Genomic DNA, 22,012 nt, shown 5'->3' on the forward strand with positions numbered 1-22,012 from the left:
CGGATGGTCTCATACGTACATATATCCCTTATTGCATCACATATGACGGTCTTAAATTCCACATTTGGCTTTTTAACCATTATTCAATCGGAGTTGAAAATAAAGTTTTTAAATTTGTTCAACCATTCCAAAATTAGGGAGACAACGTTGAAGCTACTTGAATAATTTCTCATTATGTAGAGATAGTGTTAGAATATGATGAACGGTCCATTCAAACCTAATTCAAATAAACAACAACTACCCAATAGTAGTTCTTCAAGAAAGAATTAAAAAAAAAAAGAAATTAGTAGAGAGGGACCCATCACTCATGGGTTGCATACCAATGGTCAATGAAACGACAACACACACAGGATGACTCCATTGTTGCTTTTAACACTTTCCTTTTCTTTTTGTTTATATCAATGCCTACTTCAACTAAATCACTTCCCAATTCCCAATTCACCTTTTGACCCACTTCCCACCTCCTCCATCAATGGCGGTGGAGCTCCTCTCAGCCTTCACAAGCACCCAACTCTCCCCCTCAATGGACCAAGACTCCGCCGTCCAAGAAGCCGCCACCGGCCTCCACACCCTCAAAAACCTCATCACATTACTCTCTCACTCTCATCCTTCAAATCTCGACTCCGATTGCCAAGCCGTCGCTGATTCCGCCGTCTCCCACTTCAAAAAGGCCATTTCTCTCCTCGGCCGCTCACCCAGAACCGGCCACGCTCGATTCCGTCGAGCCCCTTTGGATTCCTCTAAAATCTACAACGCCACGCCCATTCAACAAATCCCTCCGCCCGTTGAGCGCCTCGAATCCGCCACCACCATCAATTTCTCATACTCCTCTGCTCCAAATGGCTCGTTTTTGACCTCGATTCCTGGTGCCGACTCTGAAATTAACCTCCAACACGAACCCTCTTCCTCTTCTTTTCAGATTACCGATCTTTCCAGAGCTTCTTCTGGTCTCAAGAGGAAGTGCGGGTCTGAGAATTTGGGCTCCGGGAAGTGCTCTGTATCCTCCGGTGGTCGTTGCCACTGCCCTAAGAAGAGGTACCTCAAAATTTTTCTTGTTCTTAGTAGCTTGGAGTTTTTGACGATTTGGGCTCTGATTTGTTTTTTTGTGGGAATTGTTAGGAATAGCTGCTGTTTTATGTTATTTCGTACTGTTTTAGCTACTCCATGATGATAATATGATATTGTTATCTTTAAACATAGCTGTCTTAGTTACTCCATGATAACATGATACTTATAAATCTATGATAGCGTGGGACTGCCTCTCAACAATCCTCTCAACAAAGTACACGGTAGAACCTCCCTTAAGACCGATGGAGCCCTCGAACAGCTTCTTCCTTAATCAAGACTCGACTCGTTCTCTAGAGTCCTCAAACAAAGTACACCCTTTGTCACTTTTGACTACACATTCGAGCCTCACAACTTATTTATTTGACATTTGAGGACTTTATTGAGATGACTAAGTTAAGGGCATGATTTTGATAACATTTTAGGAATAACAACATATTGTCCTCTTCGAGCATAAGCTCTCCTAGCTCTGTTTTGGACTCTCCAAAAGGCCTCAAGATGTATTACTTACTTAGAAACTCACGATCATTTCCTAAATTAACCGATATGACTCCCTCATAACAATCCTCAACAATTTGTTAAGTTTTTTACGATTCGGACTCTGATATTTTTGTGGGAATTTAAGCATTTCTCTAATCTTTTCAATGGATATGAACTAAACAAACAAAACCCATGTTTTTGATTTGAATGAAAAGCAGAAAAATGAGGTCAAAAAGGGTGGTGAGAGTGCCAGCCATAAGCTCAAAGAACGCTGATATTCCTCCGGATGATTATTCATGGAGGAAGTATGGACAGAAGCCAATAAAGGGTTCTCCATATCCAAGGTAATGGTTAAATTCCTCAAAGTTCATAGAAATCATGAAGCTTTTGGTGAGTTATAATGGGAGATTTGTAATATGCAGAGGCTATTATAAGTGTAGCAGTTTAAGAGGATGTCCAGCTAGAAAGCACGTTGAGAGAGCCTCAGATGATCCAAGTATGTTAATAGTGACATACGAAGGCGACCATAATCACTCGCAATCTGTTGCAGAGGCCTCAAGTCTTATACTCGAATCCTGGTGAAAAAAAAACCAAAGAACAGCGAAGAATCTGTCTGGTTTCTTTTGATTCATACAGAAAAAATAGGAATTTGTATCTTAGATCTTTGTTCTTTGTTGTTTTTCATGTAAACTTATGTGGGGAACTCCCCAAAGAACAAAAAACACAAAAAGTTGGGAGTTTTAGTGGGTATTTTAAAGTAAAAGATATGAAGAAGATAATGGATTTGATCTGATTTGATTTGATTTGTTGAGTATTACATTATGGTGCCTTTAGGAAAGTTGTGGGGCTTCCATTTTCTTTAGTTTGAATGCAGAAAACTTGAGAGCAAAGATGAAGAACAAGAGTTGAAGGACAGCGGCAAAGTCAAGAATGGTGGGCAAGAAGAGAAAAGCCTTATCACACCGACGACTTGTTGAGGGGTTTGATAGATATGTCTCGAGCTTGTTACTCGTTTTTTTATATACTAATATAGTCTCACGTCGATAAGAAGTGACGTGGATAATGTGAGTTAATAAGTTTAACTTAGTAAAAGAAGTTATTAACTTAGAGTGGATAAAGATCTAGCACTTGTTAACTTGAGAAAAATCTTAAATTATTTGTTTCGACATATTTCGATCGTGGGCAATTTCTAATTTCGACTCTCAAGTTTTTCTTACGCTTCCGTTATTTGTTTCGACATATTTGGGCAATTTCTAATTTTGACTCTCAAGTTGTTCTTACGCTTCCGTTATTTGTTTCGACATACTTCGATCGTGGGCAATTTCCAATTTCGACTCTCAAGTTGTTCTTCCGCTTCAGTTATTTGTTTCGATATATTTCGATCATGGGTAATTTCCAATTTCGACTCTCGAGTTGTTCTTCCGCTTCAGTTGTTTGTTTCGACATATTTCGATCGTGGGCAATTTCTAATTTCGACTCTCAAGTTGTTCTTCCGCTTCAGTTATTTGTTTCGATATATTTCGATCGTGGGAAATTTCTAATTTCGACTCTCGAGTTGTTCTTCCACTTCAGTTATTTGTTTCGACATATTTCGATCGTGGGCAATTTCTAATTTCGACTCCAAGTTGTTCTTCCACTTCAGTTGTTTCTTTCGATATATTTCGATCGTGGGCAATTTCTAATTTCGACTCTCAAGTTGTTCTTCCGCTTCAGTTGTTTGTTTCGACATATTTCGATTGTGGGCAACTTCCAATTTCGACTCTCAAGTTGTTCTTCCGCTTCAGTTGTTTGTTTCAACATATTTCGATCGTGGGCAATTTCCAATTTCGACTCTCAAGTTGTTCTTCCGCTTCAGTGCAATTTCCAACGTTAATAAGAAATGACATGGAGAATCTATAATAAGGAATCTAAGTGACGATTATTTGATCGTTGTGGAAATATGAAGATAGATTGTGACCCTATCTTGTACCTCGGATTTGATTAAAGAAACGTTACAAATTCTAGTGACAAATGGTCAAATAGGTGCATGTTTTTTTTTTTTCAATTTGTTCTAATTAGACAACTTTGACTTTGGCCATTTAGAACCCTACCATTGCTCTGATTTTCTGCAAGTTGCAATTTTTTAATGTATCTTTTAGTTTATTTTGGCTGGTGATCTGTCTTTGAAAACAACATTTTTTTTTTTTAGAATAAACTTTAACTTTTATAAAGTTAGAAGATAATTACTTGGGAGAAAAAGTAATGATTTCAAGAACATGTAACTTTATTTCTTAATATGTTTAGATCTTGATCTATCTCCTTTTGTATTCGATGTCACGATTTCTTTAGTCGAAGATATTAAATGACTATTTTCATTTCACATTCATAAACTTTTGGCAGTTTGATATAGACGATAACGACTCAAATTTCTAAAACCCTAAATAGACTCAAGTTTATTATCATATGCATGCTTACATTCCTTTAAAACTGAAGAACGAAAATTAAAGCTTACATCCATTTAAAGCTGAAGAACGAAAACTGATCGTCGCAAACTTAAATATTTTCACAAAATATAGTCAAATTTTAAACGGGTACCATTTAAACTTAATGAGAATGATGTTATTCAGCTAAAAACCTGTATTGAGTTTGTAATACAATTAAAAGAAATGTTGAGGTAAACAGAGTAAAATAACATCTACAAATTAAAAAATTGATACTAATAATAAATATTGCTAATATATAATTCCGATAAATAATTTTTTATGAATTGTAACGATTGTAGACTTCTATTAACCTAAAGTCGCTATTGTCATCATAACTCTTACTCTTATACGAAATTAAACGTTTAAAACTCCATCGTAAAATACAAATTTCATCTTAAAACACTGTTATGAATGTAAGTGTTTGAAAGTATCTTAAAACAACCTAAAGAAACAATAAATAAAACAATTAAAACAATAAAAATATAAAGACCCTATACTATCCTAATTCTAAGAAAATAAAATACTACTATCTTATGCACGTGTCATGGTCTCTATTTGTGATGTCGTCGTCAGTAGTACGAGGGTTATCTAGCCTTTATCTAAAATAGAAGTAGAACACACTTTGTGTATTTTAATAAATACTCGGTAAGTGACTCTAGTATTAGAGTCAGGGAATGCAAACACATGCAACTCATGATCTAGAGACTTATCGTTAAAACCATCATAGGGGTGTCCTCCAGTTCGGACAAAGTTGGATGTGTAGCACTTCCCTACACGCGACCCACATGTGCAAGCGTGGATTTCCAGACAGTTAACACCCCCCTAGACCAATCATAGTCTAGCTAGTTGTCTATAGCGACATTTGAAGGTTAGCAAACCCTTGAGTATCATGCGAGACATGATCATCATCATCATAGTGTATGCGTTCGTACTCATCATCATAAATGAGAAAATAACCAGGTGTATATGTACACACAAAATGCATGAGGTCCTTATGTGTAACGACCCTAGATTTCTACTTAACCTAAAGTCGCTACTGTATACATAACGTACTCATTTGTGAGAAAATAATCATTTGAAACTTCGACATAAAACACTGTCATGGACTTATGTGTCCAAAAATGTCTTTAAAACGACATAACGAAATACTAAATAAAATAAATAAACATTAAAAGTATAAACATCCTATTCTAACCTAGGTCTAGGAAAATAAATACAACTATCCTATGCATATGTCATAGTCTGTTGCGATGTTGTCGTCCGTCGTACAGGGATGCCTTTCTTTTACCTGAAGTAGAAGTACCACGTGGCTTGAGTATTTTAAGAACCTATCCCTTCAATATGTATTCCTTTAGGCAACTATCCTAACCAGGTAATTGATTGTATTTACTATTTTACACACGGTCCACACATGCGAGTATGGACCCACCGGTCGACTCGCACACCTCTTTGGTCCCTTTTCTGGTCGGTCTAGCATTCTTTGGAGTTATTGTCGAACACTCGGTAGGAATAGTGACCATCGTAGCATTATGATAAGACATAATGATCGTTTTTTTGCGTCGTAACATACGTGATCATACCGTTATAAAAATGGGATATTCCCTGAAGCATGAGGTCCCAACATTTTCATTCATTATCATATAAAACAACCCCTTCCATTTTCCTTCTATCATATCATTTTACAACATAGCCTTTAAAGTATGTGTCGAAATATCGTATCATTCATATCATACATGTTCTTATCTCATATCATGCACATAACATATCCTTCAACATATCATATCATAAAACATGTAACAACATGTGTTATATCGTCAGACTTGTTACACCATAACATATATCATATAATCAGCATGTCACATTATAACATGTACCATAACATTAACATCATCATATCATAATCATATCATTTCATAAACATATCAGAGTCGTATCATTTTATAAACATATCACAGTCTTATCATTTCATAAACACACAACAATCATATCATTTCATAACTATATTATAGTCGAATCATTTCATAAAGATATCATAGTTATATCATTTCACAAACATCACAGTCATATCATTTCAACGACATATAATAGTCATATCATTTCATCGACATATCATAGTCATATCATTTCATAAACATATCATAGTCATATCATTTCCTAAACATTTCACACGTATCAAGCACATGACGCGTGCAGAAACACGGGACACGTGTCATCATACAACATCAATTTCTAACTATACCAATAGTAAGACCATTTACTTGATTAGTTTAAGTTGGTGTCACCAATTTATCTTTAATGAAAGTTTGATTTTGTCCTTTGAAATTTAAGTCGATCTTAATAAAAGTTTGAAAGTTCGATTTTTTTTTCATTTTTGCAATTCTTATGTTTTAAAACTTGCAAGGAAGAGTCAGTCAAGTGATGTTGATCAAACCTCTTGTGAAGTTATTCGAATCACGAGTTTCCTTTACTCTTAATCTTGATCATTGATGTAATCCGTTCCAAAACTTTTCCTTAAGATTGTATATCATTTTTGGGTTCTTGGATAATTCAGAGATCATGTTCTTTTACAAAATTATTAGATTAAGTTCATAGAGTTACATAACAAATGAATACCCAAAAATACATCGAATTAGACAAAGAAGTGTCGAAACTCGTTAGAATAAGCCTGAATTAATTCAAAACCACTTGAGCTAAAACTATGTTGATGCTGAATCAAAGTTAGGAGAACTGGATGTGGAGAGATGACTAGAGTTTGACTAGCAATTGAGGGATGAACCACGAGGGCTTGGCTGGACCCTATGGTGTTTAGGCTTGACCCTGTGTTTGAGCTCGGGTCGTGTGTGTCTTGTTAGGCTATTGCGTGGGCTTTAGGCATAGGCTAGACTGTTGTTCGGCCTTTGGGCTTTGAATCGAGGGTTGGATTGGGTTGCAGTATGGGCTCTGGGTCGAGTGGGTCATATTAGAAATGAATGTTTTATTTACAAAGGAAAAAAATATTGGAATCTACTTCAATTCTATTTAGAATTAAACAAAACTAAAATTTAAACAAATTTAGAGGGAAGAAATATGGAGACAATTGTGAGGAGTTTTTTATTTTTTTACTTTAGCTCATTCAACGATTGCATCTATGAAGTCTTCTCGTTGTGATGCGAACTCAAAATCTCCTCGCCATGACTGAACCTAGGGTCAATGGAAGCCTATTGAAAAAAAATTTCAAATGATTTGAGGGGAGAGTTAAAAAGATAACAAAACACTATTGTCTCTCAGCGGGAGCCTTTACGATCGGTGAGAATGGGAATGACGAACATAAGTGATCGAGGAATGGAGTCGTGCAAATTTTCTCATTTTTATAGCAGTAATTAAAGACACAATAACACTTTAAGCATGATCGAAGTGGCCAGCTGAAATCAAGTCACTCCATTAGACGTGGCCAAACTCTATGACGATTTATCTAACAATCGATGGTTTATCTAAAAGACCACAGGTTTCTAACAATCTCCTCCTAAAACCTATGGTATATCTACCTTATTGTTTGAACTCTGATCTTCGAGTTTAGTTCCTCAAATTTCACCCGCGCCATAGACTTGGTGAAGATGTCTCCAAGCTGTTCTTCTGTTTGGATGAAGTCAATCTTGACCAGCCCTCGATCTGCACACTCCCAGATGTAATGGAAGCTGATCTATATGTGCTTGCTTCGATCGTGCAAAACTGAGTTTTTGGTTAGGGAGATCATAGCTTTGTTGTCCACGTAAAACATTGGTGGATCGCCTTCTCTTCCGATCAGCTCCTCCATCAGCCGTGCAATCCAGACCCCCTGTGTGGCCACTGTTGAAGCGGCGTTGTACTTTGCTTCGCAAGAAGACAGAGCAACTACCTTCTATTTAGTTGATTTCAAGCAGATCGTGCCGCTTGAGAGGAAATAAATCATTTTGCTGGTGCTCTTACGATCATCAACGTCACTGATCATGTCAATATCATTGTAGCCGACCAACTCAAGCTTCTTCCTTCCTCTCACTACACAGTATCTCACACCCCAGCCTTTGGTTTTAGCCACATGGTGCAGGATGCGCTTGACAGTCACAAGATGCTCCTCCCTAGGTGCTTCCATATACCTACTCACGTATCCAATGAAATAGGAGAGGTCAAGGCGTGTGTTTACCAGATAGCGCAGACTCCCGACGATGTTGTGATAATTGGTGGCGTCGACCGCGGCGTAGTGCCAGCCTTCCTTAGCTTGAGTCGAGCCTCCATTGGTGTCCTTGTAGGGTTACTGTTTGCTAGCCCAGTTGTGTCTAGCAGCTTCTTTGCATACGCATCTTGACAGATGGTAATGCTGGTAGTACTCTGCTGCACTTCGATGCCGAGATAGTAGCTGAACGTGCTGAGGTCGCTCATCTTGAAGATCTTTGACATCACCCTCTTGAATCTTTCAAGAACTTTCATGTTGCCTCAATGATTATGAGATCATCGACGTACACTCCCACAATTAGTCACTGCTCGTCGTGGTCACACGTGTATATCCCATGCTCAGAGGCACAACGCTTGAACTTGAGCGACAGTAGGGTACTGTTGAGCTTCAAGTTCCAGGCTCGTGGTGCTGCCGAAGCCCATAGAGAGCCTTGTGCAGGCGCAGTATTTTGTCAGAGTTGTCGTTGTCGATGAAGTCAGGTGGTTGTCAGACGTAGACGGTCTTCTTCAACTTTCTGTTGAGGAAATCAAACTTCACGTCCATGTGGTGGACCTCCTAGGAGTGATGTCCCCCGATCGCCAGCAACAGGCAGACGGATTCCAACCTTGCCACCGACGCGAACACCTTTTCGAAGTCCACCCCTTGCTTCTAAACGTAGCCCTTCGCCACCAGACGAGCCTTGTGCTTCACAACATCTACCTCTTCATTACGCTTAAGCTTGAACACCCATTTGAGCCCTATGGCTCGGTGTCCAGGCAACATATCCTCCAGACTCCACATCTTGTTGCTAGTGATGAACGTCACCTCTTCCTGCATTGCCTTCAGCCAGCACGGGTTCCTCTCTGCTTCAGCAAATGAGTTCGGTTCATCTGCCCTGATGGCATGCAATTCAGCCACCTCTTCTTCGAGCTCAGGCGTTGCAAATCCCAGTGGTTCACCTTCTCCTAGTAGGTCTTCAATCTTCTGGTACCTGACCGCCAAACAATTATCATGATCGGTGTCTAGCGTCAAATCCGCAGTACGCGGTGTTGCAAATGCCACTAGTTCAGGGGGCACCTTAGGAGTTGTAGCCAGTGTTGGTGTATGTGTGCCCAGTGCAACTATTGGCGGCGGTGACAGTGCCCGGTGGTACGCTCCTCCTTCTCTCAGCTTGGTGACAAGGTATTTCACCGTAAATTGTTTTGGGTTCTAGTCCACTGCTAGAAGGTGTTCTCGTCGAAGATGACGCACGCGATATGTGAGCTCGCCCCCTCGTAGGATCATAAAGGCTGTACGCCTTGCTCCCGGGTTTGTAGCCAATGAAGACGACCTCAACTCCCTAGGATAAAGCTTGGCGAGGCGAGGACGCGTGATCTTCATGTACGCGACGTAGCGAAACACTCGGAGATGATGTACCGCAGGCTTCTTGTTGTACCAGCCTCGTGTGGTGTCTTCCCTTCGAGGCTTCACGTTGGCATTTGGTTGAGGAGGTAGACAGCCGTCATGACCGTCTCTCCTCATAATCAACCGGGCATGTTGGCCGTCATTAGTAGTGATCTTGCCATCCCGATGATGATCTGGTTTCGACGCACCACCACCCCATTCTGCTAGGGGGAGTAGGGTGCTGTTAGGTGCCGCTGCACGCCGAGCTCATCGCAATACTTGTCATAGCTCGTCGAGGTGAATTCTCTGTCTCGATCCGTGCATAGCACTCGCATCTTCTTCTCGTATTCGGTCTTCGCGCGCGCTTAATCTCCTCCGTCGCCTCACTCTTCGCTTGCAGTAGGATCAGCCACATGAAGCAGCTCTTTTCATTGATCAGTAGGAGGAAGAGAGTCTTTTCGCTTGGGTTCGCCGCTTTGATAGGCCTGCAAAGATCACCTTATACGAGCTCCAACGGCACACGTTGCGGTAAGATGCCTGAGATGGAAAAGGAGTGTGCTTCTGCTTGCCGATGAGACACTCGTCGTACAGCCTATTCACGCCTTCGATTAACGGCAAACCGTACACCATCTCCTACTTGTGTAGTTTTTGTAGAGTAGGAAAGCTCAGGTGTCTGTACCTTGCGTGCCACCTCCAAGTTGCTTCTTTGGTCCTCGCTAAGAGGCTGACCGGTTGTTCTATCTTCAACTCCAGATGTAGAGGCGATTCCCCGTGCACCGAACTTGCGTGAGGAGCCGTTGTCGATCGCCCCAGATCTTGAGCAGCCCGAGCTCGATTTAGATGTAGCAGTCGGCCTCATCGAGTTGACCCAGACTCACAAGGTTAGCCTTGAGCCTCAAGATAAAGAAGACATCGTTCAACTTGCGGTGCTCGCCGCCCTTACCGTCAAACAAGATGGTGTCGCGCCTTTCGATCTCGACGATGGAGCCGTCGCCGAACTTGTCCCGTAAATCTCCGAGTCGAGCTCGAAGAACACAGATCTAGCCCCGGTCATATGGTTTGTTGCCCCCGTGTTGAGGACCCATCACTGGTGCTCGCGTTGCTCTCCCCTTTTGCTAATCTGATTGAACACTTGCTCCTCCTTTAGCTGAATCAACTCCCCCAGTTGGTGCCTCTGCGATGCCTAGCTGGAGCTCTTCCTTGGGATCTATCGAACCCTCGCCAACGACGCTTACTGAAGCAGTAGTGTCGTCATTGCTTCTATGGACTTGGAATCAGAATTGGGGAAGATAGATAACACTGATGCAGTCACCATGAAAAGTGCTGACTCTTCCTCCTTGGATTGGGCCACATGGGTCTTAAACTTGTTCCTGAACTTGCTCCAACAATCCTTGCCTAGGTGGCCTTTCTTCCCACAGTTCGAGCATTGAATTGACTCACCATTAGCCGACTTCTTCTGGTCCCCTTCTTTTCCGCTCGCATTAGCGAGGTTTCCACTCCTTCCGCATCTGCTCGATGTTGGACTCTCGCACTCGTTGCACACCAACCCAGCGGGATTTGATCCCCTCCCAGGCCAATTGCAAGGTGCGCTTGGTGGAGAGAGATGCTAGCATCTTTGGAGGCACAGCCTGCAGTATGGTGGCGAACACCAGCCGATCCTCCTGGTACTCGATCGCTTCTCCTTCCTTGAGCTTGACGACATGCTACAGCCCTTGCGCCTGCAGGTTGATCCGCATCAACAAAGCCCACTTGTTGTAGTTGGACCTCGTCAGCATCGGGTACTACACAAAGGCGGTAGTCTCCTTGATCACACGCTCGAGGATGACTCGGCGTTTATCTTCGCGGTGCAGGCGATGTGGAGGAGTGCATGAGCCTGTCCGAGATGGACCCCACGACTTGTGCATCATCGTATTTTGATGCATCTTCTTCTACCTTGAACCTTGCTCTAATACTACTTGTTGTTTTTCAGCCGAAAGCCTCTACGATCGGTGAGAATGGGAACGATGAACAGAAGTGATGGAGGAATGGAGTCTGAATTTTTTCTTTTAGTGCTACTTAAAATTGTGCAACTTTTCTCATTTTTATAGTGGTAATTAAAGACACAACAACACTTTAACATGACCGAAGTAGTAAACTGAAATAAAACCACTTCATTGGACGTGGCCGGACTCTACGCTAGTTTATCTAACAGCCGAAGGTCATGACAACAATCGACGGTTTATCTAAAAGACCACACCTTTATCTAACAAGCACTAATACAAATTTGGCTCTAAACAAAGTCTAGTTATTTATTTATTTTTTTTTATTTTTGCTAAATCTAGAATAGTATATTTAAATTTTTGTATAAGAATATATTTTTTTCTTTGAGAAGCAATATCTTCGGAAGGGAAATATCTATGTGAAAAACCTTATCCAAATCCGCAAGGATTTCTTGTGCTGCGTAAAACTGAAGGGGGCAAATATTCGACCAAGCCGGCGGCGGCGATGGGCTACGCAGCCATCGTCATCATTAGGTTATGAGATCCCCTTCCAATTCTCACCTCCATCTCAAATCTATATTGTCACTCCGCAAGTCATTCATGGCTTCCTCTTGCGCACAAACCGACTTCCCTCAAGACCTCGACGACCTTCTCTGCTCCGATCCACACACACAGCGACAAGATGAATGCTCCTCTCTTACCAAATCCAATGACTCAACACTTCTCTTGGGGTCTCCGAGTGGATATTTGAATGGCGAGTCGCGCATTGAGCGAGCCTGGGCTCACTGGTCCAAGCTCGGTCGGCCGAAGTTGATTGTAGCTCCGATGGTTGATAATTCGGAGCTTCCGTTCCGTTTGCTCTGCAGGAAATATGGTGCCGAGGCAGCGTATACACCTATGCTGCATTCACGGATCTTTACTGAGAACGAGAAGTATCGTAACATGGAATTCACAACTTGTCAGGTATGTTAAACGTTATAAGTCATTCTTTTGTGTTAACAACTTGACTTTTCTGTTTTAGGATATAATATTGCCTGTATTTCTGTAAGTCTATTCTTCATTGTTCTTTAAACTTTGGAATGATTCGTAGGAGGACCGTCCATTATTTGTTCAATTTTGTGCCAATGATCCCGATGTTTTGCTGGAAGCTGCTAGAAGAGTAGAGCCATATTGTGATTATGTCGATCTTAACCTCGGGTAATCTCTATTAGTCTAATTCGTATTCGAAGGGTAATTTGTACGAATATTTTCATTCCATATGTTCTTATATTCCAAATGCTGACCTCTTATACTTCTTGTGGGTTGGTGGAGTAAGGATTTGTCTTCCAAAAGAGTTTTTTGAATAAGAAACAATTTCATTGATGGTATGAAATTACGAAAGAAATAGCCTCCTTCTCTGATTCGCGAGCAGGGAAGGAAAACTATACTAATGAAAAAGAGGACGCATTTAGATCAAGTTGCAACCAAACTAACTATAGCCTAAAAAAATAAAAAAAAAATCTAAGTTATGTGAGTTCCTTATCGTGAAATATTCTTCTATTACGTTCTTGCCAAATGGTCAGTAATATGTGGGGAGGTTTGATAGTGTTGCTTATACGAGCGTAAGTTTACCCCCTTGAGATGCGTTTGGTCCAGATTGGTGGATGTTGATGGGGGACGTTCCGAGGGTGAAGCCTTTAATGGCACTTATTTATTCAACATGAATAAAAACTCAACTAAAACAATCAGCCATCCTAATGAAAAGAAAAGGGGGGAAAGCTGGTCACCTTGGCGATGACCTCCAGTAGCAAGAATCTCTCCTTTTGCTTCGCTGTTAATGATAATTGGAAAATTAGGAGAGCAGATGCGATTTGTAATCCATTTCCTCCATGTGTGGCTGGAGCTTTTTGCCAATAGGATCTCGTCTAAAAAAATCCCAGCCCACCTTGTTCAAAGCTTTCTCAATGCCTAGCTTAAGAACTGCCTCTTTTTTCACTCTCCTTTTCCACCCATCAATAAAATCATTTGCAATAGGTGGCATCAAGGATTTGTCTACCAACCACAAAAGTCGATTGGTATTCGGTGATAATATGGGGTAGAACCTTCTTGAGAGACTCAGATAGAACTCAAGCAATGATCTTATACATACAAGAAATAAGGCTAGTGGGGTGAAACTAGCCAACAGTTTGGGCATTTGTTTTCTTGGGGATGAGGCATATGTAAGCCTTATTCAAGCTAGCATTGTAATCCCACTCTTGAAAAAAATCATGGAACACTGTTCCAAGACTTCTAGAATTCAACTGTAAAACCATCCAGCCTCATTAGCACTCAATTCTTTTACAGAAGGCCAAATTTCTTCTTTTGTAAAGGCCATCTCCAATTCCAATGCTTGTTGAGTGGTAATAGGGTCCCAATAAATAGGAGACGGAAAAAACGGGCACCCTTCTTTTTGGTAAAAAAATCCACATAAAATATAAGAAATGCTTCTTCAATCTCCGTTTCAGTGACACTGTAACCATCCTTGGAAAGAATCTTTAAGATACATATATTTTTTTACTTCTTGAGGTCACAATTCAATGAAAGAAGCTTGTGCTGATATCTCCTTCATTCAACTATTTCAATTTACAGCTTTGTCTCCACATGTTTTCTTCTTGGATAGCCAAGGATAAAAGCTAGGTTTTGATAGAAGTCTTCTGAGTGATTTGGATATGATGGATTTCCCCTGTTCCTTCAATGGAGTCCAAAACTAAGAACTCCATGGCAGGGTTTCCTTCTAAATTTTGATGCTGCTAGAGGTTTCCTTGTTCCATGTTTTTTAACTGATTTGAGGCCCTCAAGTTTTGAATAAAGTCATGATCTGGCCAACCTCTCAAAAAATGTATTCAGCCACCAATATTCAACCTTAGAAAGAAAGCTTTGATGTTGCGTCCACATATTTTGGAATCTAAAATGAGTATGGCCTCATTTATCCACCCCAAAAGAAAGTTGAACGGGATAATGATTGAAACAATTCTTTCTAGTCTTTTAACCGTAGCAATAGGGAATCTGTTAAGTGGTCGATGACAAGGGAATCTGTTAAGTGGTCGATGACAAGGAATATGTCAATAAGAGTGAGAGTGGGAGACTCCATAAGATCTAATCATGTGTGTACAGCCCATTTGTCATTGGAATCTCAGTAAGGGCCGCATGCTTTGCCTTGCGGTTCTTCAAGCATTATAATTTTCTTTTGAAGCGCATATTGTTGAAATACCCTCCCAAAAGCCATGATTCAGTGCGTTAAAAGGTCTGGTACCATAATTCCTCAGGCAGAAATTCCCCATGAGTCAGTGTTCGATTTCCACAAACTAGTAATCGATGCTTGTTTTGTGAGGGAGAGATGGAAAAGAACAGGATATTTAGTTTGGACATTTTGGGTTCTCAACCAATTATCCTTCCAGAATAATGTTTTTTCCATTGCCAACCTCAGTAGTAATGTGGCTGTACACTGCTGTAATTTTCGAGTAACGACTTAGCTTTCTACTGACCTAGAGTCGTTGCCATATGCATAACGTAACTTTTTTATGCGGAATGATTCATTTAAAACGACTTCATAAAACGACGTCAGTGACTTAAGCGTTTAAGAAAAGGGTCTTGTAACAATACAAATGAAATATTCAAAATAAATTAAAATAAACTAAGAAAAATATTAAAATAACAATGCTCTATCCTAACCTAAGATCTATGAAAATAAATGCAACTACCCTACGCAAGTTCATTAGTCTTTGGTGCGATGTTGTCATCACCCGTACATAGCTTGAGAAATATTCAGTAAATGACCCCACTATTAGGAATGCAAACCCATGCAATCATTAATAAGGACCTATCATTTAGAACCATAGTCTCTTAGATGGCCTCTAGTCCGCACAAACTGAATATGTAATACTTTCTTACACATGATCCACATGCACGAACGTGGGCCCACTAGGCGGGCTCACACATCCCCTGGGCCTGCATGGTCAGGCTAGTTGGCTATAGCGGACATCTGGAGGTACGACGACGTCGTGTATCATGCCAAACACAATAGTCATTATCATCATAGTGTACACGTTCGTACCCATCATAAATTGGGAAGTATCTCAATGTAAATGGACATACAATATGCATGAAGATACTTAATCATCTTAATCATTCATGCAGCACAACCCCACACATTCTTCACATATTACCCTAGGTAACATGTATGCATAAGCTTTCATACATTCATATATCATATCGTCATACATTTCATGTCATCGTAACATATTACATCATCGTCATAATGTTTCATAACATCATAGCATATCACATCATCATAACATATTACATCATCATAACATATCATAGCATCATAGAATATCGTATAATCATACCACATCATATCAACATACATGACACATGCAGGGGCCACTGGACACATGTCATCATACTTAAGACAAGTATTCTGACCGAGTTGATAGTAGGGCCACTTGGTTGGTCTAGGTTGAAACTACTACGACCCCTTGATGCTAGTTTAACACTGCTCTCTAAAATGTAATTCTACCTAATGAGTCCCACAATAATAAATTAGAATTCTATGGTGTGAATTGCCTCACCTAATCTTGCATAAAATAATTTAAACCAGCTTAACCTAATTTATAATTTAAACTTATTCCTAATAATTTAAACTAGCAAAATCTAATTTTGCATAAAATAATTTAAACTTGACTCAAAAATTTAAATTAGCTAAAAGGTAGTCATAATAACTTTAAATGCTTCTTAAGAGTTGAAACTAGTAGGGAAGTGTCCTAGCATATCAGACCCAAATCGACTTTAAATGCTTCTTAAGAGTTGAAACTAGTAGGAAAGTGTCCGAGCATATCAGACCCAAGTCGGATCAGTCAAAATGTTGACCTGTAGCCGTCAGAAAATGTATTCTCCGATTGGCTTTGAACTATTCAATTGGATGAAAGGGAGTTAAAGACCTTCTTTTTATGGTAGAGTCTAACTCCCCACATTTCAACCTAAGCAATTGGGACAACTTCCTTTTTTTTTTTTTCTTGGGTTATTAAATCATACACATTTAAAGTATTGTATGCGATGTATCCATGTTTCACAAATACTTGGATGACTCGACTCACGTCGTAGATTACGAGTTCTTACAGATAGACGATAGCCTAAGATACGAGAAAAGACCAACAAGAATTTTAGCTCGGGAAGTGAAGGTCTTTTGTACTAGGAATATCGTGTTTACAAAACCATTAAGTGGGAGAAACTATATGAGCACAGAAGGGAGACATGAGGGAGAAATACCCCGAGTAATTCATAAATCGAGGCACTTTTGAGGACGAAAGTTTGTTTTAGATGTGTATGATGTAAAAACAAAAAAAAAAAAAAAACAAAAAACAAAAAAAAAAAAAACAAAAAAAAAAAAAACAAAAAAAAAAAAAACAAAAAAAAAAAAAACAAAAAAAAAAAAAACAAAAAAAAAAAAAACAAAAAAAAAAAAAACAAAAAAAAAAAAAACAAAAAAAAAAAAAACAAAAAAAAAAAAAACAAAAAAAAAAAAAACAAAAAAAAAAAAAACAAAAAAAAAAAAAACAAAAAAAAAAAAAACAAAAAAAAAAAAAACAAAAAAAAAAAAAACAAAAAAAAAAAAAACAAAAAAAAAAAAAACAAAAAAAAAAAAAACAAAAAAAAAAAAAACAAAAAAAAAAAAAACAAAAAAAAAAAAAACAAAAAAAAAAAAAACAAAAAAAAAAAAAACAAAAAAAAAAAAAACAAAAAAAAAAAAAACAAAAAAAAAAAAAACAAAAAAAAAAAAAACAAAAAAAAAAAAAACAAAAAAAAAAAAAACAAAAAAAAAAAAAAAAAAAAAAACAAAAAACAAAAAAAAGAAGAAGTTTTCCCACATTGCTTATGTTGAAAAGTTGGGAGTTAGGCGGAGGTCCCTTATTTCCTTTCATCCCAATCGATCGGAGAATACATTTTCTGACAGCTTCAAGCTAGCATTTTGGCTGATCTAGCTTGGGTCTGATACGCTCGGACCCTTTCCTACTAGTTTTAACTCTTTGAAAGCGTTTAAGGTTAGTGTGACTATCTTTTAATTAGTTTAAATTTTTGGAGTCAAGTTTAAATTATTTTATGCAAAATTTGGTTTAGTTAGTCTAAATTATTAGGAGTATTTAAATTATTAATTAAGTTTAGCTAGTTTAAATTATTAAGAATAGGTTTAAATTGTTTCGTGCAAAATTAGGTGAGAAAATTCTATTTTATGATTGTGAGAATCCTTAGGTGGAATTACATTTTAGAGAACAGAATCGTTAGGTAGAATTGCAGTTTAGAGAGTAGAAGCCTTAGGTAGAATTACATTCTAGAGAGCAAAATCCTAGGCCAACCAAGTAAGTGGCCCTGCTATCAGCTCAGTTGGAAGACTTGTCTTGTGTATGATGACACATGCCCAGTGGCCCATGCACATGTTATATATGTTGATATGTTATGATGATGTAATATGTTATGATGATTTGAAGTGTTGTGATATGTTATGATGATTTGAAGTGTTGTGATATGTTATGATGATTTGAAGTGTTATGATATGTTATGATGATGATGTAACACTATGATAACCTGAGATGTATGAGGATATGACATAGTATGATAATATCTCATATTACGATGATATGCATGCATAAGATGGCATGTTGCACTATGATATGACATATATGGCCAATCCCTAAGTAATGTTATGAAGCTTATGCATGCATGTTTCTAAGGGTAATATGTGAAGAATGTGTGAGGTTGTGATGCATGAATGTTAAAGATGAAGAGTATATGGTTCTCATGCATATTGTATGTCTATTTACATCGGGATACTTCTCCTTTTATGATAAGTACAACCACATACATTATGATGATGATGACTATCATACTTGGCTTGATACATGATGTTGTCGTACTTTTGGACGTCCGACTACAACTATCTATCCCGACCATGCAGTCCCAGGGGGTGTGCAAGCCCACCTAGTGGGCCCACGTTCGCACATGTGGGTCGTGTGTAAGGAAGTACTACACATCCAATTTGTTCGGACTGGAGGCTACCTAAGAGATTATGGTTTTAAATGATAGGTCTTTATTCATTATTCATTAATATTTTAAGAAATACTCAAGTCATATGCTACTATTATATTTCAGGTAAATGCAAAGGCGCACCAAAGACCATGAAACTTGCATAGGGTAGTTGCATTTATTTTCGAAGATCTTAGGTTAGTACAGAGCATTGTTATTTTTATATTTTCCTTGACTTATTTTAATTTACTTTGAATATTTTCTTAAACGTATAAGTCCATGACATCATGCATATGGTAGCAACTCTAAGTCCCTAGAAAACTAGGGTCATAGACTTCGGTGGACCTCTTGAGGAGAATAGTACCCGGTTTTTGGTTGAAATGAGTAGTTCCATATTTTGGAGCAATAACTCTTCTCCAAAGGGCCTCCTTCTCATGATAAGAACGCCAAATCCACTTTGCTAGGAGGTAAATGTCTTTCCTTATGAAGATCGTATATCCTCGGACCTTCTTCAATAGGCTTTTCTAAAGATCATCTAACAAGATGGCTACCTTTCTTGTCAATATTGTGTTTCTCAGAAAGATTAACGGCTATATTTGGGCTATTTTGAAACGGTGATAGTTCAGAGATAGTTAAGGAGAGAGAAGGCAAAACAGATTGGGTAAGGCTTGGCTTGTGAGGCTTTTGGTTTGGTTTAGAAATGCAATGCGAAAATTTAAATAAAAAATTTAAACAAAGCAATGGACTTGTATGTTTAATTTAAAACAAGAAATAGAAATAACGTCATCAAAATAAAACTTTAACATAATGTTTGAGTACGAAAATGAAAAGCCACGTATAAAACAACAAACTGAAAACATTGTATACTACTATCATATTTGAGCTTCCATGCCCATTCCAACATTCCCCGTCATCCATGTAGAGGCGCTTTACCTTTACCTTTACCTGAAATGTGCTGGAGTATTTTAAGAAATGTTTATTAAGTAACCTCATTGTTGTGGTTGGGTAATGCAAACACACATGTACATGATGAGACCTATCTTTTAAAACAACATAGCATGACCGTGAGCTCTTTCCGATTTTGGGCAGGGTTGGATGTATGGTACTTCCCCACATACGGCCCAACCCTACCTGGAATTCGAAAGATCTCAAGGCATGCTATGTTGTTTTAAAGAATAGGTCCCATCATGTATGTGTGTGCTAGACCCAACTCCAACAACAGGGTTACTTTATTAAAGTATTTAAACCATGTGCTACTCTTACATTTGAGTAAAAGCATCCCCAGTATTTATTCTTTTTGTTTATTTTCTGCATTGTTCTCCATTTCAGTTGCATTTTTAACTAAAAAAATAATCAAGAATAATCGTAGTTCACGTGCTTTCCATATGTGTCGCAATCCAAATATGTTGATGGTATCCATATTTTTCACTTACGGTTTCTGAACTTCATTCGAGTGCTCTATTAATTTCATGCAGTTGTCCTCAGCGTATTGCAAGGCGAGGGAATTATGGGGCTTTTTTGATGGACAACTTACCTCTTGTAAAAGCAATAGTAGAGAAAGTGGCTTCCAATCTTCAGGTTCCTGTATCATGCAAAATCCGAGTCTTCCCAAATTTACAGGATACAATTAATTATGCAAGAATGTTGGAGGATGCTGGTTGCTCGCTTTTAGCTGTCCATGGCCGCACAAGAGATGAAAAAGATGGCAAGAAATTCCGAGCTAATTGGAGCGCCATTCGTGCTGTTAAAAATGCTCTACGAATCCCGGTTCTTGCCAATGGGAACATAAGGCACATGGAAGATGTTAACAACTGTTTGCAAGAGACTGGAGTCGAGGGCGTGCTTTCAGCCGAAACCCTTCTGGAGAATCCTGCACTTTTTGCTGGGTTTCGAACCGCGCAATGGACAGCGGGCTGTGAAGAAAGTAGCAGGGATGGAAACCTGGATCAAGCTGATTTACTGGTGGACTACTTGAAGCTTTGTGAAAAATATCCTGTCCCGTGGCGAATGATCCGTTCACACGTACACAAGTTGTTGGGAGATTGGTTCAAGATTCATCCACATATTAGAGAAGACTTCAATGCACAATCCAAGCTCACCTTTGAATTTCTGTACAATATGGTGGAGCGGCTGAGAGAGTTGCAGGTAAAAATTCCTCTTTATATTAAGGATTCTCCTGCATCTGCAATTTCATCCATTGGTTGACTGCTTCACTGATCATTGATTGATAGGAATACTGGTCTTAACTTAAAAATTCTTTGCGAAAATTAGATTCATTCTGTTGTTGTACCATTGATATTCACATAAAATTGTTCTTCAATCAGCTTGGATACAGCGATGAAAGAAAAGATTTTGTAGTTAATTGTTGTGAATTGTAGCCTGAATTTATTTGATTAGGGAAGTGATAGAGTTAAACATTACCTTTTGGCTTTAAATTGTTCGTGATTTTAACTATGCAAAATGTATGTGTTGAGACTCAAAGTCACCCACTTATTTCATCTTATTGTTTGAGGTCACAATCTTTCTGAAAACATTGTTTCGTTGCCATGATAGCTTGATTTGACACGAGACTCGTTGAAATGGAACTCTTTTAACCTGTCTAGTTTTGGTACAAGGTTGTCTTTTTTAGTTCGGGAGACAAATTAAATTATTGTTTGTTGAGATGTTAATTGGTGTTTTATCTATTACGTTATGTTTGGATTGACTAGTATAAGATTATATAAAGACAACTAATTTCAGCTCTAGGTTCACTCTTGAGTTTGGAAAATAGCACAAATGAATCGAAAAATATGCATCCTAAATGAATTAAGGAAAGCATACATGATTGTTACTCGAAGCTGATAAAGTTATATAATGAAGTATGTAGTAAATAAATTAAATAAAAAAAAATGTAAAGAATATATAATCATGGTATGCAAATAGAGAATTTTCACGTATATTAATGTGAAATAGTTAAAACTGTTTACTCAAATCAAAATTATTTTCAAACATGTTTTTAATCATTTACGATGAGTTGAATGTTTGATATACACTCTTAAACTCGATTCTAATATAATGCAAAAATGATTTTACATGATTACCAACATGTTTTAGAATATTTTATAACAATTTCAAGATCACTTTCAGACATGTTCTTCACAACTAATGTTCGATGTCGATCAATCACTCATTTGGATTTAAAAACAACGAGATAATTTTAAAGTATATCGAGTCGATTGATATGGAATCCAACGAAAATGTTTGGTCATACCCTCCAAAGCCAGCCACCATAAATGGCATGGTATCATTATGAGCACACTATACCCTCCTAAAGATTAAAGGTTGTACCATTATCACATCTAGCATGTGCTATGTTACTAGTTTTTTTAATGTCCACTAAATAATACCTTCTCTCTCAACCACCAACTGTATTCTAAGGTTCTCCCTAACTTGTTCTC

The 22,012-nt window shown here is 38.4% G+C and overlaps 2 protein-coding genes across 3 annotated transcripts; both read left to right on the forward strand.

The window, feature by feature from the left end:
- The first annotated feature begins 397 nt into the window (after positions 1-397).
- On the forward strand, positions 398-2,348 carry LOC111484281 (probable WRKY transcription factor 15). Of its 2 annotated transcripts, none has more exons than XM_023130813.1 (3): positions 398-1,035; positions 1,761-1,889; positions 1,968-2,348. In XM_023130813.1, the coding sequence occupies exons 1-3, from the start codon at positions 473-475 to the stop codon at positions 2,125-2,127; spliced, it is 852 nt and encodes a 283-aa protein (XP_022986581.1). In that variant the 5' UTR covers positions 398-472; the 3' UTR covers positions 2,128-2,348. The 2 variants fall into 2 exon arrangements, with proteins under 2 accessions (XP_022986581.1, XP_022986582.1); XM_023130814.1 differs by having other exon boundaries at positions 399-1,035; positions 1,764-1,889.
- Positions 2,349-11,934: 9,586 nt separating this feature from the next.
- LOC111484251 (tRNA-dihydrouridine(16/17) synthase [NAD(P)(+)]-like) lies at positions 11,935-21,091 on the forward strand. The gene is made up of 3 exons (XM_023130775.1): positions 11,935-12,500; positions 12,628-12,734; positions 20,051-21,091. The coding sequence occupies exons 1-3, from the start codon at positions 12,075-12,077 to the stop codon at positions 20,778-20,780; spliced, it is 1,263 nt and encodes a 420-aa protein (XP_022986543.1). The 5' UTR covers positions 11,935-12,074; the 3' UTR covers positions 20,781-21,091.
- Positions 21,092-22,012: the final 921 nt, after the last annotated feature.

The sequence above is a fragment of the Cucurbita maxima genome, unplaced genomic scaffold (assembly GCF_002738345.1).
Source record: "Cucurbita maxima cultivar Rimu unplaced genomic scaffold, Cmax_1.0 Cma_Scf00009, whole genome shotgun sequence".
Classification (NCBI taxonomy): Eukaryota; Viridiplantae; Streptophyta; class Magnoliopsida; order Cucurbitales; family Cucurbitaceae; genus Cucurbita; species Cucurbita maxima.

Bases quoted from the DNA above. Each gene is read 5' to 3' on its own strand.
- LOC111484251 (XM_023130775.1), top strand. From the start codon at position 12,075: ATGAGATCCCCTTCCAATTCTCACCTCCATCTCAAATCTATATTGTCA. The intron at 12,501-12,627 runs GTATGTTAAACG...AATGATTCGTAG, and splicing joins TGGAATTCACAACTTGTCAG to GAGGACCGTCCATTATTTGT. The intron at 12,735-20,050 runs GTAATCTCTATT...AATTTCATGCAG, and splicing joins TATGTCGATCTTAACCTCGG to TTGTCCTCAGCGTATTGCAA.
- LOC111484281 (XM_023130813.1), top strand. From the start codon at position 473: ATGGCGGTGGAGCTCCTCTCAGCCTTCACAAGCACCCAACTCTCCCCC. The intron at 1,036-1,760 runs GTACCTCAAAAT...TTGAATGAAAAG, and splicing joins TGCCACTGCCCTAAGAAGAG to CAGAAAAATGAGGTCAAAAA. The intron at 1,890-1,967 runs GTAATGGTTAAA...TGTAATATGCAG, and splicing joins AAGGGTTCTCCATATCCAAG to AGGCTATTATAAGTGTAGCA.